The 18,572-nt window shown below is 44.8% G+C and overlaps 1 protein-coding gene across 1 annotated transcript in view; it reads right to left on the bottom strand.

The window, feature by feature from the left end:
• Positions 1–7,846: 7,846 nt before the first annotated feature.
• The window catches only part of DCPS (decapping enzyme, scavenger), a 59,578-nt gene continuing 48,852 nt past the window's right edge, over positions 7,847–18,572 (bottom strand). The window contains exons 5-6 of the mRNA XM_081171822.1: positions 14,392–14,502; positions 7,847–8,274 (exon numbers count right to left, since the gene is read on the bottom strand). Coding sequence (XP_081027948.1) covers positions 8,008–8,274; positions 14,392–14,502 — 378 coding nt within the window. The 3' untranslated portion in view covers positions 7,847–8,007. The remainder of the gene's footprint in view (positions 8,275–14,391; positions 14,503–18,572) is intronic.

The raw sequence follows: 18,572 nt of genomic DNA, 5'->3' as shown, positions 1-18,572 counted from the left end.
ATTATTAAGCTCTAACTGTATGTAGGTTTTATTTTATTTGTTTTTTATCTTATATTTTGGAAATGTATATCCAGGGTTTTTTTAATTTCAATTTGAGTGGGGCCCTAAGCTATAGCTTGTTTAGTTTATACATAAATCCAGCACTTCTTGGTTGTATCAGTTGATGGCACACTGTATTTGTTCTTGACACTTAAATTCACCATAGGGCTCCACGAAGCCCTCAGGGCAGATTACCAGACAACGTAAAACAGCCATGAAACCACAGTAAAACTCGATCAAAAGCTATCAATTAAAAGAAAGAACCCCAAACCAGCACAATAAAACAGCTTCAGGTCATTAATAAACAGTCCACTTCTCTAGGCAAGCAAGCCATTCCCAATTAAAATTAAACTCTGCTGCCAAACGCCTTCTGGAATTAAAATAAAAGTTTTGGGGTTTTTTTTACAATTGTGAGGGAAAAAAATTCATATGGAACTCACCAGAAGTCAGTTCTCGCACCTCTCAGGTGGCCGCCATTGCCATCCGAAGAGAACAAGGGAGGTGTTCATGGTGAGTTCGGGCACAAAACATCCCTCAACCAGGGACCACAGCCTGCTACCCATTGCAGCCTCCTGTTTCTAATTGATAATTTACTAATGTAATAAAAAGCAGAGTCAAAAACACGACCCTTGCTATATATTAAGAGTCATGTGCTGATTTAGCACCAGTTAGTATTATTGGTGCCTCGCAAGACGAAAAGAATCCGTCCTGTGATTCTCTTCGTCTAGCGGTTTTTTTTCGTCTTGTGAAGCAAGCCCATTGAAGGATTAGCAGATTAGCGCTATTAGCGCTATTAGAGGCTTTTAGAGGCTTTTAGCGGCTTATCTGCTGATTGGATCAGCTGATAAGCGGCTTAGCTCTATTAGCGGCTTTTAGCGGCTTATCTACTGATCGGATCAGCTGATAAGCAGCTTAGTGGCTTAGAAAAAGGGGGGAGGGGAAAAAACCAGCAGGAACTCGCAAGACATTATCGTCTTGCAAAGCAAGCCCATAGGAGATTCGTTTTGCGAAGCACCTCCAAAACGGAAAACTCTTTCGTCTAGCGAGTTTTCCGTCTTGCGAGGCATTCGTCTTGCGGGGCACCACTGTATTTCATTTGGAGTGAGACCAAACGAGTGAGAGCCTCGTTGCTGCAGCAGCCCATGGTGGAAAATAAGATACAGCTGCAAAAAGTATGTTTGATGTTAGCAGCATCATCCTGCTTGCTATCCTGAGCCACTGCAGCAACAATGAGGGCCAGCCACTTACCTTACGCTTTAGAAGTTATCTTCCAAAAAACAAACAAACATGTTCCTCAGAAAACAGCATGTTACTTTACCCTTCAGTTAGAAAAATACCTTCTTAACCCCTCTAAAAGCAACGTTTAGCTTTTTAGGATAAATCCACCCTTCTGAAGGTAGCCATATTGCAGGTTTAGGTAGAAGAGAGTAGTTTCTGTTTTACTTGCAAAAAGAGGCACATCCAGTCATTTGACTGGACACACCTGTGCAATCTTTGCTCTCCCAGGTCACACATTACAGCTTGCCTGGGTTTCATTAATTGTCTTGTCAGCTAGGACCAAACAGCTGGGGGAAAGTCAACCACTAATAGATGAAACAGGGTACAACAAAGTGTGGTGTAACTTTTAGTGTTGGACCAGGACCTGGGTGGGAGACCTGGGTTCCAATCCCCACTCAACTATGAAGCTCCCTAGATATCTAGATGAGTCAGTCAGAGACATTAGTAGTGGTAGTTGCAGTAGTATACTGAGAATCTCACAGCATCAAAATACAAATTAAAACACAAAATGCATAATAAAAACATGAACAAAGCAATCCCATAACCACTGCCCCTCCCACAAATTTTAAAGGATATTGAATGTTAATCAGCCAAAGGCACTCTCTCAACATAGTCTACTTCACAGGGTTGTTGTGAAGATAACTTGAGTATGGAGGAAGCATGTATAACACCCCAAACTCCATCATCATCATCAACAACAATAATAATGCTTGATGGGCAAGAAACGAGCTTTGGTGGCTGACATAGTAATTAAATGGATGTAAGTTTTGGTTGTGTTTAGAATAGATTTATGAAAGATTTAGAAAACTTATTGATTAGAATATTGGTGTGAGATTGTATGGGGAAAATATGGAATAACAGTTACAATCTTGCTTAAAATGTATATAGGAAGTGCAGTGTAAGCGATGGAAGTCAATCAATGAAATTTTATTATTGAGATATTTGTAGAATAAATTTGGAAGAAATTCTTCCAACTTTTTTTTAAAAAATTATTTATTGGATTTTCACAAATTATAAAAACACACACAATACACAATACAAACATACACACACAAAAACAAACAAACACGTATAATTTCGAATCCTTTTTTTCTTGAAACTTACTTCACCGACTTCCCCATACCTCCCCTTTCTGCATTCCAATTCCCAAATTTATTTCAGCAAATCCTCCCCCTTAATTTTATCTAATTTTCCCTTTTCTTTTCTTTTACTTAATCTTTTACAGCTGTAATCCCTTACTTTCTATTACCACAACATTTTAACACTCATTAATTTTACAATATTTCTTAAGATAAATTTTAAATTTCTTCCAATCTTCTTCCGCCGTCTCTTTCCCCTGGTCTCGGATTCTGCCAGTCATTTCAGCCAGTCCCATATAGTCTATCACCTTCATCTGCCATTCTTCCAGAGTGGGTAGATCTTGCGTCTTCCAATACTTTGCGATGAGTATTCTTGCTGCTGTTGTAGCATACACAAAAAAAATTCTGTCATTCTTTGACACCAATTGGCCGACAATGCCCAAGAGAAAGGCTTCTGGTTTCTTAGGGAAAGTACATTTAAGTACCTTTTTCATTTCATTATATATCATTTCCCAGAAGGCCTTAATCTTTGGGCATGTCCACCAAAGGTGAAAAAAGGTACCTTCAGTTTCTTTACATTTCCAACACTTATTATCAGGCAAATGGTAGATTTTTGCAAGCTTGACTAGGGTCATGTACCACCTGTAAATAATTTTCATAATATTCTCTCTTAAGGCATTACATGCCGTAAATTTTATACCGGTGTTCCACAACTGTTCCCAGTCAGCAAACATAATGTTATGACCAATGTCTTGTGCCCACTTTATCATAACTGATTTCACTGTTTCATCTTGTGTATTCCATTTCAGCAACAAGTTGTACATTCTTGACAGATTCTTAGTATTGGGTTCTAACAGTTCTGTTTCTAATTTTGATTTCTCCACCTGGAAGCCAATTTTCCTGTCCTGTTTGTAAACCTCCGAAATTCTTCCAACTTTTCGTCTTCTTCTCTTTATTTTTTCTGTTTCTTTCTATTTTTCTTCCTTTTTTCTCTTTTTTTATATATGTGTGCTTATCTGAAATATATATGTATTTGCAATATTTTGCTTATATTTTGTAATAATTATGTTAAATAAATTAAATAAATGTCCAAAAAAAGAGAAGAAATTAAATGGATTAAAGCCTACTGAAATGCAGTTCAGAATCAGAGGCATTTGATTAGAAAACGTTAAGTTATATAAGAACATAAGAACAGCCTGCTGGATAAGTTCAATCTAGATCAGCATCCTGTTCTCACAGTGGCCAACTGGGAAACCCACAAACAGAACACAAGAGCACCTTCCCCTTCTGTGGTTTCCAGCAACTGATATTCAGAAACATTGCTGCGTCCAACTGTGGAGGAACAGCAATAAGCATCATGCCTAGTGGCCACAGATAGCCCTCTCCTCTATGAGTTCTCCGCCTTGACAGCAGGGATGGGGAACGTGTGGCCCTCCAGATGTTGCTGGACTTCAACTCCCAGCAGGCATAGGCAACATAGCGCATGGTCAAGGGTGATGGGAGTTGGGAGTCCAACAACCCTTGGAGAGCCACAGGTTGGCCACCCCTGGCCTGCAGAAGGGAGCTGGGCTTGCTGAGATGCTTGCAGGTAAACATGCAGAGAGGGTGGGGTTCCGTGCATATTTCTGCACCAGCACTATCAGCTGTGCTATGTAGGACAGCGATAATCGAGCTTCCATGCTGTGTGTCCAAATGGATTTTTGCAAGGCTGCCAAGTCTAGTCACAAGCTGGGAATTCTAGGAAAAAAGCAGCAGCTTGCTTCATCCTCCATTCTATAGGCGCTGCCAATTACACACAGACAAAGAGAGATTTTGTTTCTTGTGGGTTTTTAATATATATATATATATATATATATATATATATATATATATATATATATATATTTGCTTTCGTAGATTTTCACGGGTACAGGAATGCAGGTTTTGGTGTCTTCGGGTGTCTTCCCGTGTAAGAGTTGGGGTGTCTAGGCGACGTTTCGACGAGGTCTCACTCGTCATCTTCAGGCTGGTGCTTTCGGCTTCTTGTTACTGGAACAGAGCAAGATCTCAGTGTTTGAGTTCCTATAAATACTGTTGAGGGGGTGTGGTGTATAGCCTCCAACGTTCTGGGCAGAGAGGAAGTTCCCAGGTTAGTGTGCCTTTTCTTCTTTTGTTCATTAATTACTTGAGGGATATCTTGAGTGATTTCTTGAGTGATAATCTGAGTACCACTTAGGAGGGTCATTAGGTGTGGATTAGTTGCTAAAGCTTTCGTGTCTTTTCACAAGCTCAAGAGGTCAAGACACGAAAGCTTTAGCAACTAATCCACACCTAATGACCCTCCTAAGTGGTACTCAGATTATCACTCAAGAAATCACTCAAGATATCCCTCAAGTAATTAATGAACAAAAGAAGAAAAGGCACACTAACCTGGGAACTTCCTCTCTGCCCAGAACGTTGGAGGCTATACACCACACCCCCTCAACAGTATTTATAGGAACTCAAACACTGAGATCTTGCTCTGTTCCAGTAACAAGAAGCCGAAAGCACCAGCCTGAAGATGACGAGTGAGACCTCGTCGAAACGTCGCCTAGACACCCCAACTCTTACACGGGAAGACACCCGAAGACACCAAAACCTGCATATATATATATATATATATATATATATTTAAAGTCAACCTCATGATTTCAAAAGTCCCAAGAACTGCATTCCTGAGTATCTGGACACCCTGAGTTTTATGTATGTGTTCAAATCATCAGGCACACCCTACAGAAAACTTGTGGCATCCCCCTTTGTTTTGTTTTTTTTAACAAGCTGTTCCTTCAAGCTGTTTTGTATACACCTTTCACAATGGAAGAAAAGCTCGTGATCCTCTCTGGGCCACTGCAAACTACAGGTGCGCACAGGAGGAAGGTGGCATCCTGATTTTAATCAGGGTCATGGTGAGGGGCAAATGTTTAAAGGCCCCACTCCCTCACGCTCTGCTCCCAATCCAGACTGAGCCCAACCCTACCAGCTAGTTTGTGAATGAATGAAAAATCAATGACACATAACCAAGCCTATGTGTAAACATTACAAATGTCACATCTAGACAGGTCTTCAGTCACTGTGCTAAGCATCTCGTCTTTAGGAGTGTTATTGGATCATTTGCAGTGTTTCCCAAACTTGTGTCTCCAACTGTTTTTGGACTACAACTCCCATCATCCTTAGCTAGCAGGACCATTGGTCAGAGATTATGGGAATGCGGGTGGCGCTGTGGGTTAAACCACAGAGCCTAGGACTTGCTGATCAGAAGGTTCAAATCCCCGCGACGGAGTGAGCTCCCATTGCTTGGTCCCTGCTCCTGCCAAGCTAGCAGTTTGAAAGCACGTCAAAGTGCAAGTAGATAAATAGGTACCGCTCCAGCGGGAAGGTAAACGGCGTTTCCGTGCGCTGCTCTGGTTCACCAGAAGCGGCTTAGTCATGCTGGCCACATAACCCAGAAGCTGTACACCGACTCCCTCGGCCAATAAAGCGAGATGAGCGTCACAACCCCAGAGTCGGCCACGAATGGACCTAATGGTCAGGGGTCCCTTTACCTTTTTATGGGAACTGTAGTCCAGAAGGAGCTGGAGACAGAAGTTTGGGAAACACTGATTTGGTCTTGTGTGAGTACCTTTGGCCCTCCAGATGTTGCTGAACTACTCTTTCCATCATACCTGCTGGGACTGATCAGATCTGCGATTCAGCAACATCTGGAAGGCCAAAGGTTCCTCACACTTGATTTTCTGGCTCTTAATGTAGAGGAAAGACAGAGGGAGTGCCTGTCCTTTGAGGAAGTTATTTACCCATTGCAGCTCTTGTTGAGTTGCAGTGATAAATCCAGAGCTGTGACGGGAAACCTCCTCTGAAGATGAGCAAGTTCAGCTGTGTGCCTCTGCACTGTAGGACCAAATGAATGATCTAACTGCACACAACAGAAATCATCGCACACACTCTGCCACCCAGGAGAGGTTCACTGGAAGGAAGGAAGGAAGGCTGGAGCAGCCAAGCATGTAGACAGGCAGCGGGGCGGCTTCCCCAGAGAATGGGAGCCTTTAATTATTTAATTAAGCACTTTATTTGTGGCCTGGAGTTGACAGACTCAGCAAAGTTCTGCCGAAATGCGAGGCACCAGATGCTAATTTCTACTCCCCTCCCCTCCCCCTCTTGCCACACAACACATCCTGTTTCTTCTTCCCCTAGCAACAGGAACCATCCCCAGCCCCCCTCCCCAAAAACCCTATATAGTTCTGCCCTCAAAGCACTTCAGTGAGCATGCTCAGTTGTGATAGAACACGCTCTGTTTTGGGATGGAAAACTAGAAAGGGCCAGGAGGCCTCACCCTGGACTGTGTTTGCTTGGTTCCGGCCTCCATCTGTTTGTCCGTCCTTCTGGCATCCTTCTGGTGAGGGTGGGGCAGGGTGCCCCCTCCCTAAATATTTTATTCAAGTTGGCGCCACTACCATGTATGTTTACTTGGAAGTATGATTGTGTGAAGCAAGGCTTACTCCCATTTAATGTGTATATATAGGATTGCAGCCTTAAGGAATTTTAATTGTAGGAGGACCAGATTGCAGATTGCATTTGGGATTAGGGGAGGAAGGAACACAATGTATATATGGAGATACTGTATACTGAATCAGACCCATGAACCACTGAGATCACTACTATACATCCGGACTGGTTGAAGTTCTCTAGGGCAAAGGTGGGCAACGTTTTTTGGCTCCCGCGGGTCAACTTTGACAGGTGAGCGGGAAATTCCACCTGACAATCACATGGTGTCATTATGACATCTGGGTTTTCCTATGTGTCTGACCATCACCTGGCTGTCGGGTGCTTGGTAACCACAGCATGGGGGTGTTGTCAGCCTCATGCTTAGTACTTACTCTGGGAAGAGTCTAGGGACCAAAACATGGGCAGGATTTAAAAAAAAACTCTCGCAATGTAGTGAGCACTATGGTAAAAATTGAGTTTTAAGAGAATATTTTACAATGCTGTTGGAAAAGAATATCTTGGGAAACCATGGAGGGAAGTCCTGGGATTCAGAGAATCCTATGTGTAGAACAGGGGTCAGCAAACTTTTTCAGCAAACTGTCCCTCAGACCTTGTGGGGGGCCAGACTATATTTTGAAGGGAAAAAATGAACAAATTCCTATGCCTCACAAATAACCCAGAGATGCATTTTAAATAAAAGGACACATTCTGCTCATGTAAAAACACGCTGATTCCTGGACCGTCCGTGGGCTGGATTTAGATGGCGATTGGGCCGGATCCAGCCCCTGGGCCTTAGTTTGCCTACCCATGGTGTAGAATGTCTAAGATTTATGTGTGATAATTGTTAAAAGCACACACACACACACCAAACATTAGGACACCAGATTGGGGAGAGGTGTTTTAACTAGGGGTGGCAAAGCATGCTCCCAAAAGGGGGAAAAAAAGTCAATGCATCCAGAACATACCCATTTATTGACAGGAAGGAAATGCTCCAACAGCAACACAAAATATAACCTCCAATCTTACAAAACCATAAACAAAATGTCTTAAAAAAGCAATATAAAACGATCCCTATGAAACGTATGTACACTTAGTTCAACGGTCTTTTGAGAGTTTAGACGCGACCAGCTTCCTGGAATTTCTTGAGCAGGGGTTCGTCTGCCCGGAGGGCGAAGGTCAGGGTGCATTTCTGATAGTACTGGGAGTCGCGCTCCAGGTGGTCGATCACATCCGAGAGGAGGTGGGCTCGCTCCACGGTGCATCCAGGAGCGTCGTAGCTGAGGGCGGTGAAATGCACATGGAGGTGGAAGTAGGAGGGCTGGTAGTGCAGGTAAACTCGCAGCTGAGCCCCACCAATGCCAAAGCGCTTCACTATGGCTTCCTGGAGGGAGGGGGAAAAAACGCTTGAAACCAGAAAGAGCCAACCTTTTCTGCAACCGCACCACAAATCATGCCAACATTCATCTGCATTTCATACACCAGTCCAAATACTTTCGGAAGTGGCCATTACACCAGCACAAAACAGAAGAGTAAAAAGTGGTCTCAGTAAAGACTCTGGCCCCAGGAAACCTGTTGAGCTAAAAGTCCAGGGCAAATGAAAGCAGACTCAGCTTGGCGCTTAAAGGTAAAGGTAAAGGAACCCCTGACCATTAGGTCCAGTCATGACCGACTCTGGGGTTGCGGCGCTCATCTCGCTTTATTGGCCGAGGGAGCCGGCGTACAGATTGCGGGGCATGTGGCCAGCATGACTAATCCGCTTCTGGCGAACCAGAGCAGCACACGGAAACACCGTTTACCTTCCCACCGGAGCGGTACCTATTTATCTACTTGCACTTTGATGTGCTTTCAAACTGCTAGGTTGGCAGGAGCAGGGACCGAGCAACGGGAGCTCACCCTGGCCGCGGGGATTCGAACTACCGCCCTTCTGATCGGCAAGTCCTAGGCTCTGTGGTTTAACGCACAGCGCCACCTGTGTCCCAGCTTGGCAGTTAGAAGACATCTAACTTCGGCCTCTGGCCACACCCATCACAGGTGTATGGCCTGCAGAAGCTTGCCCAGAAGGGATTGTGGTCCTTGTTCTGAAATGTTTCCCACCCCTGGTGCATCACTTTGGCAGGAACAAGAGAGAGAGCCCTTTTGGTGGTGGCCCCAGATGTAGGGAATGCTCTTCTTAGGAAGGCAACCAGATGTTGGGGGGAACACTCCCATACATTGCCAGACTCCAACTCCCACAATCCCTCACCATGGGCCACACTGGCTGGGGCTGTGGGAGAGCCATAGGTCCCTTTTCCTTGATCTAGATCCTTTCCCCATACCTGGTATTGTATGTGCAGGTTGTATTTTATGTGTGCGGAAGTTTCACAAACACAAACAAACTCACTCATTGTCTCCCCAATACTCAGTAGCCGTACGAAGCAGAAAACCCCTGCAACAGACGCGTCACGTGGGGCTCCTTCTGTTCTGCTCATCTGTTTTAATTCTTATTTCCCTTTGGCTACCTCAATAACAAGGCCCACTGGGTTGAGAGCATGGTGGGTGGAAAAGATGAATTGCTGGCATCTTTCCCTAAACAGGGACCTTGCTTGGCTTTTATTGCGTTCCATTCCAACTTTTATCACACTGGAGGGTTTGGCGAGTTACAGGCTCCCATTACCGGAAAGTGTAATCAAAGCTATAAACAGAGGCACTGAACTTGTCAGATCCCCTTCAGAAACACCAGGGCTCTTATTTTGCTTGAGAATGCAGTGAGCCTTGGCCCAGTCTCAGACTTCATCTCCTGGGAACTGTGTTGCAATTCTAGTCCGAATTCTTCCAGGGGGTAAAGATGGGGGTGGGAGAAGAATAACTATCCACATTGGTTTTACTTCCCTGATGCTAACTATGCATTTTACTTGGAAGTAAATCCTACTGAATTCAAGAAGGGAATCGATTCACACCACTTGACCCCACCCCCAAAAAAGGTTAGAGGCGGCACAATGGGGCAGGAAACACAAATAGCTCAGTGCACAGCAAAGGCCATCAAGCAAAAACCATTTTTGTCTGCCTCCAAGCGGAGGCAGCGGATGTCAGCTGACCCCTACGAAAACTCGATTTGAAGCTATCTTAGTTACCCCCTTGGAAAAGATCAGGAAAAAGAGGGAGGGAAAGTGAGTGAAAAGCAGCGCATTCCAAAATAAACACTCCATGGACGATCTCATTGGTTCTGGGAGGGGCAAACTCTGTTCCAGCTGAGGATCCCAATTCCAGCTTATTCCCCCAGAATGAGCCAAAGAGGAACTGCGTCTTTTTCGCTCTACAGCCAGATAACCCTGACACCATCTTCATATTATTATTATTATTATTATTATTATTATTATTATTATTAATAATAATTTATACCCCGCCCATCTGGCTGGGTTTCCCCAGGCACTCGGGGCGGCTCCAAATAGAATATTAAAAAAACAAAACAGCATTAGACATTAATAACTTCCCTAAACAGGGCTGCCTTCAGATGGCTTCTAAAAGTCAGATAATTGTTTATTTCTTTGACATCTGATGGGAGGGCGTTCCACAGGGTGGGCACCACTGCCAAGAAGGCCCTCTGCCTGGTTCCCTGTAACCTCACTTCTTGCAATGAGGGAACTACCAGAAGGCCCTTGGCGCTGGATCTCAGTGTCCAGGCTGAACGATGGGGGTGGAGACGCTCCTTCATGTAGCGTTCTGTAAAGTAAAAACCTTTTTTCTTTTTCTTTTTTTCTTTTTGAGGGGTTTGTGTGTCATGAAACCATCACTCTGTGAGAAAACCTATATATGTAAAGGATGTATAAATAAAACCTTGGCTTTACAGTGAGATGATAGGAACAGACATATAAAGGAGGCAGTTTTCTGCACACAGGGATCACTAGAAATAGCCTAAGGGGGTGGGGCGGGGGGGGGCAAAGGTGCTGTCAAACTGGCCAACAGAGCAGAAAAATAAATACAGTAATGGCGTGACTTAAGGCTACAACCCTCTGCTTACTTGCAGCCAATAACTCCCACTTTTACATGTAAATTAATTTGTTTGGCACATACCCTTTATGCCCCATAGATTAATTTATGTGTAAAAGTGGAAAGGAGTGGCTGAAAGTCTCCGGCACACAAAGGACTGTGGGGAAGGAAGGAAGGCGGCAGAGAGGAGTTTGCACCTCTGCTACTTAGCTAGGTACCGTATTTTTTGCACCATAACACTCACTTTTTTCCTCCTAAAAAGTAAGGGGAAATGTCTGTGCGTGTTATGGAGGGAATGCCTACGGGTGGCGTGCCTACGGATTTTCCTCCTCTAAAAACTACGTGCGTGTTATGGTCGGGTGCGTGTTATAGAGCGAAAAATACGGTACATCTCTGGAAGGAAGCCTGCCTTTTATGTAAAGAACTCTCCTATGTACAAAGCCTCTCCTAGTATGACAGTCTAGGGTAACTGCTATCATGAAAGATAATCCCTTGAATGGGACATCAGTTCTCTGATTTGCCTTGGAGATTTTCCTCTGCGACAACAACCTACAGGAAACTGATCATGTTGCTCTATTTCTGGGATGCAGAACCTGTCCTGTCGACGTTTCAACTTTGCATAGAAATGTTGTAAAGTGGGAGTGGAGACGCTCCTCTTAGCATTTTGGTCCCACGCTCCACCCCAGCATACACAGCGAGAAGTCTTGTTCAGATGGAACTCTGCTCATATCCTGAGACTATGTGTGCTTTTTGGCTTTGCCATGAACTATGATAGTTTTAAAAAAATAAATCCTCAAGAAATCAGGATAGCTCAAGCTAAGTATTTGTGAGAAGAGGGTATTTTCCTCTCTCTGCCAATATGCATAATGGAGTGTCCCCAGAATTAGTCCCCAGAACGTTTGCCACATCTCATGTAAGTAAGTATGTCCATGCCCTTGTTCACATATTAATTAACTCTAGGAAAGTTATAATCTAGCAGGCACTTTTCCCAGAAATTGAATTAAGCCTGGGGAACCTCAAGTCAGCTGGCTGGGAGCTCAGATTGCTCCGGGGACTCTTGTGACCGAGCTACCACCGTACGGTGGGAAAGTTTCATTGATACTGCTGTAACAACTCTGTGCTTGATTTAACACAGTTTTCGTCTGCACTCAGCAAACTTGTCCTCAACAAGATCACCTTCTATGTCAGACCCCAAACCCATCAGGAAGTCGCTTTCCTATAACCCACTGTGTCCAGCCTTTCCCCACTGAGGCTCTTTCAAGCTCCACATCTCTGTCCAATTTAGCTTTGCAGAACACTCAAGAGGCTGCTCTACGCTACTCTGTTCCAAGATTCTCTGACCCTGTGGATTACTGCCAGAGGTCTGTCTTCAGATTTAGTTGGATCCCTACCCTTGCCCCCTCTCCTGGGTCTCTCAGTGATGTTTGTTGTTTCTCTGGAGCCAGTGAGGACCCTTGGGGGAAGCACAAACCAACATTGTCCCACAAAGAAACTTTTTTCTATGCTGAAACTACGTAAGCGAAGTTCCAAGGCATTCAGGTGGGCAGAGAAGGGATAGTTTTTGCAAAGCTGATCTACGCAGCTCAATTCTATACCCATGTTTCCTTCAATGCAAGCCTCAGAGCTTGCTCCCGTGTTCAATGTGCACAGGACTGCGGTCTCTCCCAGCCTTTAAGCCAATTCCTCCAGAATTTCCATGTGGGTGCCAGCTGTTCGGCACAGTGCCACTCAATTCTGAAGAGTTCTGCACAACATCTGGCCCCAGAGAGACACATTTCATTTTGTCAGTTTTGTCTGGCAGCAGGCAATTCATCACTAGGGAGAAATAATTGTCCCCAGAAGACTAAGAAGTGGTGGCAGAGGGAAAGGAAATGGGGAGGCAGAAGAGGGGGGAGGGCGGACCATAGGCAGGAGAAGCGGCAGATCCATACCATGGTGTAGAAACTGCTGGGTCTGAAATATTCAAAATAAATTGTGAAGAGTAAGCATGAATTCTTCTGGATTGCCAGCTGAGATGCTGACATGGGCAAATGCCTCACAAAATTCACAGGAAATGAGTAAGCAGCTAAAGAGGAACAGAGGGCCTTTCAGATGCCACCCCCCAACCCCCAAATTTCCTCTTGCTTCTGGTGCCAGTAAAGTTGATATGTGTATCACACATGTATGCTGGGGGATGGGGATCAGCTATAATCCTTTTCACAACTTTGGGCCCCTCAAATGCGGGTGGAGGTAAGATATGCTTTCTAGCCCCAAAGAGGGAGGAAAAAAAATTTCAAAAGCAAAACCTTAAAGAAAAGTTCAAGGTTAGCACTGTTGTGAAGGGTGGAGAGAAGATGTAAGGAAGAAAGCTGTGCTGTACCAAGTCAGGTTTTATTGGTCCATCTAAGCTCAATGCTGTCTACACAAACTGGAAGCGGCTCTCCAGAGTATCAGGCAAAGGCCTCTCCCATCCTTATCTAGAGATTCAATCTTGGATCTCCTGCATTCAAAGAAAGTGCTCTACCATGGAGTTGGACCCTTCCCCAACTAGCATGCAGGTATTCGCTACCTGTGTGTTTGTGATTACTTACGTTGCGTGCAATTAGATCATTCATTTGGTCCTACGATGGAGAGACACAACACCACCTGCTCATCTTCAGTCATGGCTCTGGATTCATAACTGCAAACTACCTAGGGCTGCAATGGGGAACCTCCTCTGAAGGCAGACAGGCACTCCTGCTGTTCATCTCTGCATTTGGAGCCAATCAGGTAGGGGGGAACTTTGGTCCTCTGAATATTGCTGAACTACAACTCCCACCATTCGTGGCCATTGGGTCTACTTGCTGGGGCTGATGGGAGTTGTAGTCCAGAAACATCTGGCAGGGCAATGGTTCTCCACACCTGATCTACATGAATTCTTCTTCTTGAATACCCTCGTGTGCTCAAGCAGTACAGTGGTGACTTACACGGCCTTTAAAAGTAGCATAATAAAAACATTTTTTCAAGCTGTAGTGGGGGTCCAGTATCATACTAATGATGTGTGGAAAGCAGGACTTGGTCACCACGACACTATCATCTTAACTGCCACCAAGGTGGCCAGCTTCAGCTGCAGCTTTCTGTTTAACAGCAATTTGATTCTACAGCCGTGAGCTCCATGCCACAAAATATTGTTTCTTCCTGTTTTTTTATTATTATTTCTACATCAGACCACTGTTAAATGCATAGTAGTAGGCTAGGGTTCCCCCTCTTTCATCTCCTTCATCAGTTGGCAACTCTATGATCCATTAATTTGGGGGAGCAGGGATTGCAGTTCCCCACAATGAAAGAGAGCTAGTAATTTGGGGGGGGGGGACGACATACACGCTGTGACTAAAATGTGACCTTGAGGAACAGTGCCTGGATTGCCACAACTGCCTATTTTGTGCAAAGGTGTGTGAGAGAAAGAGAAAGCAAGCAGATAGTCAGCAATGAACAAGGAAGCTGGCGTGAGCTCCGCTAATACAGAATCAGGAGGGGGGGGGGAAATCAATTAAAAAGAGATGAGGAGGCTCACCTTCCCTTCTCGTGAGATGTTCTTCAGCAAAGGCAGGTGCTCAGCGGTAAGATCCCTGAGGGACTTGATTCCCCGGCAGTGGCAGATAGCAATTAAGTATAAATCATCTACCTGTAGAGACAGAATAGACGGCAGAGCTTAGATACGCTGAGAAAAGATTATTAACTTCTGCCAAAGCAAATCATGAATTCCAGGCACCCAAATAAAGACGCAAAGCAGAGGCCACCTACCTTTTCAGACCCACAAACACATTTACAAACCAGAGCACGTTTACTGGGAACCGTGCAGCAACTGCAACCAAGCACACACTTTCACCTAGAAGTAGCCAATATGGTGCCTTCCAGATGTTGAGGAATACAACTCCCACCAGCCTCAGCCAGTATGGCCTATAGCCGTGCATGATGGGAGTTGAAGTCCAAAGCATCTGGACAGCTACCTCTGCCGTAACCTATTCTATTGGCTACAAGAGAATGCCTCTTTCAAGCCTACCCCAGAAAACACTCCGGGTGCCAAGGAAGGCCTCGGTGGCAGGGAAGGCCCAGCTGACCATACCCCTTGGAAGGCTCAGCATTAGTAAGAATGGGTCCTTTGGCAGCACGTGCATGTGCCCCTTCACCTGAATGAGATAAAGACACCCTGAAGGCAGGGTCAATGACAGCTAAGACAGCAGCTCCCAATGGGTAGTGGTTGGCTGTTGAATGCATGCATGTGTCTGCATGTAGGCATACATTAAACACTCACAGCAGCAATAATAGAAACTACCTTCTTAGGAAGACAGACTAGTTTTCTGGACACATGGGGTTGTATCAAATGTTAGTCATACGAAGACGCACTTAACGGACATGACTAATTTAGGTCCATGAATTTTAATGGGTCTATTTTGAATAGAACTTAAGCAGAACCCACTAACTAACCCAGCAGGCTAGCAGAAGCCGGCCCAGGGGCTCCTGCTAGTGCAATGGGGCTTTTCCTGCTCTCCCCCAAATCTGCTCCAGAGGGTCAGGAGAACCAGCAGAACAGTGGATGGGGGAAGAAGGAAAGGAGGATTGTTCTGTCTGGCAAGCAGAAATAAAAGAAGTGCCATGCTGAATTCCTACTATTATGTTTTTTTTATGGATGAGGACTTAATTCTGTAATACCATAGCAGTTTTACCATAGGATCTGCTGTTTGCGCTAAACAGGCCTTGGCAGATTGCGGAGGGGTCCCTTGGTGGCATTTGCCATAAAAGTCGGAGAGGCATCTTTGGGGTTGTGTGAGTTGCGGCAGGTGGCACGAGCGAACATCCCTTTTCCTAGGCAACGCTGCCTTCCTGGATGATAAAGGCAGAGCTTGTTCCCCAGGTATTTTCCAGCAAGATCTCCAACACTCTGAGAGAGCAAAGGCGGAAAGTGAAACATTTGATATCTTCCGAGATTGCATTACCGATACTCTGGGACGGGCTCCAATCACTAGGGCGCTCTAAATAACTCTTCTCAATAATGAATGGATCGTTTGACAATGTCAACTTTGTCAGAAACGTTGCTTAAGAGCATATTTTGGCTAGACTTCCAGCGTTTCCCTGAATACGTTCAGGAATGAATGCTAAAACATCTGGATATAAAAGTTGTTTAACTCCCAAAGGAATGCTGCACATCACCGTGGCCCACTCAAGGTGCACAGAAGTTGCTACAAGAAAACCGAAAAGCCACCTGGGAACTATTCGGCAATGCAGAGGCAGAGGAGCACGACTGGAAAGTTAAACCATAGAAATTGGATGTATACATAACACAGGTATAGAAATCGAACACTAAAGCACTTGATGTGCAGCCAAGTAGGCATATAAGCTCTACGTACAATGGCCACACTCTGAATGTTAATCTATATAATTCGCAGTGGGTTTTGAGCAAGGGCAGATTAAGACTTTTAGAAAAGGAGGAGGAAGGATGAGACACATAGATATAACAAGGGCAAAGAGAACCATCCAGTTTCCTGGCTCACACACCAAAAATCTATTTTTGGATATTCCCAGGGAAAGAGCCATCCAAATAATTCAATGGAAAAATCCAAGTTTTTAATGTAACTGAGATAGTATCTCTCTCTCTCTCTCTCTCTCTCTCTCTCTCTCTCTCTCTCAAATCTCAAAATGGAGCATAGATATATTTCCAAAATGGCACCATGAGGATTGTGCATGCTCAGTAGGCACAGAATGCTGATGACTGTTGGAAAGGGTGGGAGGAAAACAGGGACTGGGGCTGCCAGGGAAAACAGAATGGAGCAGCTTGAACCAGGAACAGAAGTACAGTGGTACCTCGGGTTAAGTACATAATTCGTTCTGGAGGTCCGTTCTTAACCTGAAACTGTTCTTAACCTAAAGCACCACTTTAGCTAAAGGGGCCTGCTGCTGCGCCGCCGGAGCACGATTTCTGTTCCCATCCTGAAGCAAAGTTCTTAGCCCGAGGTACTATTTCTGGGTTAGCGGAGACTGTAACCTGAAGTGTATGTAACCCGAGGTACCACTGTATATGACAGGGCAACATTTTGTTGTTGTTGTTAAGCACAATCCTTGCTTGCTGTTCACAATCTAACGAACACGATACAAAAGGAAAAAAGGCACGGGGAAGGAAGAGGAAAACAAGCATCGAAGTCTCTGCTCCTTCACTGGAGGTTGGATGGGAACAGGTTACCCTCCCTCTGAGCACAATACTTTTCCTGGGGGGCAGGAGGTGGAGTAATGGCTGCAGATGACATAATGTGCAATGCTAAAGGCCTCATGAAGCTTGAGGAGGTTAGGAGCTAACTGAAAACTACCCGAGGGGTGTGTGTTATTCACACAAAAAACCAAAAAAACAAACAACCATGTGCAGTCCAAACTTCAGGTGCTGAAGTCTTCTAGCACTGAAAGAAGATTTCTACATTTGAGGCCATCAACGTGATCCAGCAGAAAGTGTGCAGGATCTGGGAACTCTTCTTTCAAATGTTGGTCTCCCCAGGATTTCAAGAGTCGGCCCTGGGCATAGGCAATGTCCCCAGTCCCCCCACTCTGATCCCTCACTGTCCTCAGTCCCATCCCCACCCCAAATTTCTGTAGTTGTAAGATCATGACACTCCACCTATAACAAATGGGATAACAAAATCCTGTTAACTGGTCTGAGCCCAAGAGATAAGGGGGGTTATTTATACCTGTAAGCCACCCAGAGTGGCTGAAGAAACTCAGCCAGATCAGCAGGGTATAAATAATTAAATTATCATCATCATGATTATTATTAAACTAAAGTAAATAACTATTTTTAAAACCACCCAAATGCAATTGCTCTTTTGGTTATTTCTTAAAAAAACAAATCAGACACAAACGAGGAATGCGGTCTCTATGGAAAGTGTTAGAAACATACATGAAAGAGAAGTGGAACTTCCAGCTGTTGCTCAAGCCCTTGAATTCTTAGAAGTGCTTGCAACTAAAAATACCTCTCACCCTTTCAAGTCTGGAACTGGCAACAATCCAAGGTGAGATTTGGAGCTCTGACTGCATGCTGCTCTACACTGGACTCCGGGTAACAATTAGTCATGCTGAGAGAGCAACGAACCAGCAGCTAAGTCTGAGGAGTGTGAGAGATGACCCTTTGCAGAGTTCAGATTGGTCAAGTTCCAGCTAGAATAAAATAATATATTGGGCCCAGAATGAGTCCACAAAGAGGGGCAGTTTACAGCCACTGCAAATGCTGTTTATTTCACCCTGGTAGGTCCTCAACGAGCCTTCAAAAAGCCTTACAGAGCAATCCAATTCCCACCTTGCACCTTGGTCCTCCCTTCAGCTCTCCGGGCTGAGCTGGCCTCCCACTGGCTGCCACAGTGGCTGCGGCCACCATGAATGACAAGGCTGTGGCTGTGGTTCCTTCCACCACTCCACAAAACCTTGCCGGTGGAAGTTCTGATTATGCCCTGAATCTGGTACGCTCTCCCCTTCTCCCTTCCCCACTGAATGGTGGTTACCTTGTTCTCTTCCTAGTAGGAAGCAAATCACAATATACTGTTTTGCCTGACCAGTCATTTTGCCTGGTTTGAGAAAGTGGAGCCCACCATTTCAAACTAACTTATGATGGGTCGCATGCACTCTACAAACCAGGTTTGGAAACCACGATCAAACCTTGGTTTCCAAGGGAAGCACAAACCACAGTTCACTGGCAGATATGACACAAAACATTAC

This window comes from Podarcis bocagei, assembly GCF_964188305.1.
Source record: "Podarcis bocagei genome assembly, chromosome: 15".
NCBI classification, from domain to species: Eukaryota; Metazoa; Chordata; class Lepidosauria; order Squamata; family Lacertidae; genus Podarcis; species Podarcis bocagei.
The sequence above is the reverse complement of the archived record's forward strand: the minus strand, read 5'-3'. Positions and strand labels throughout refer to the sequence as shown.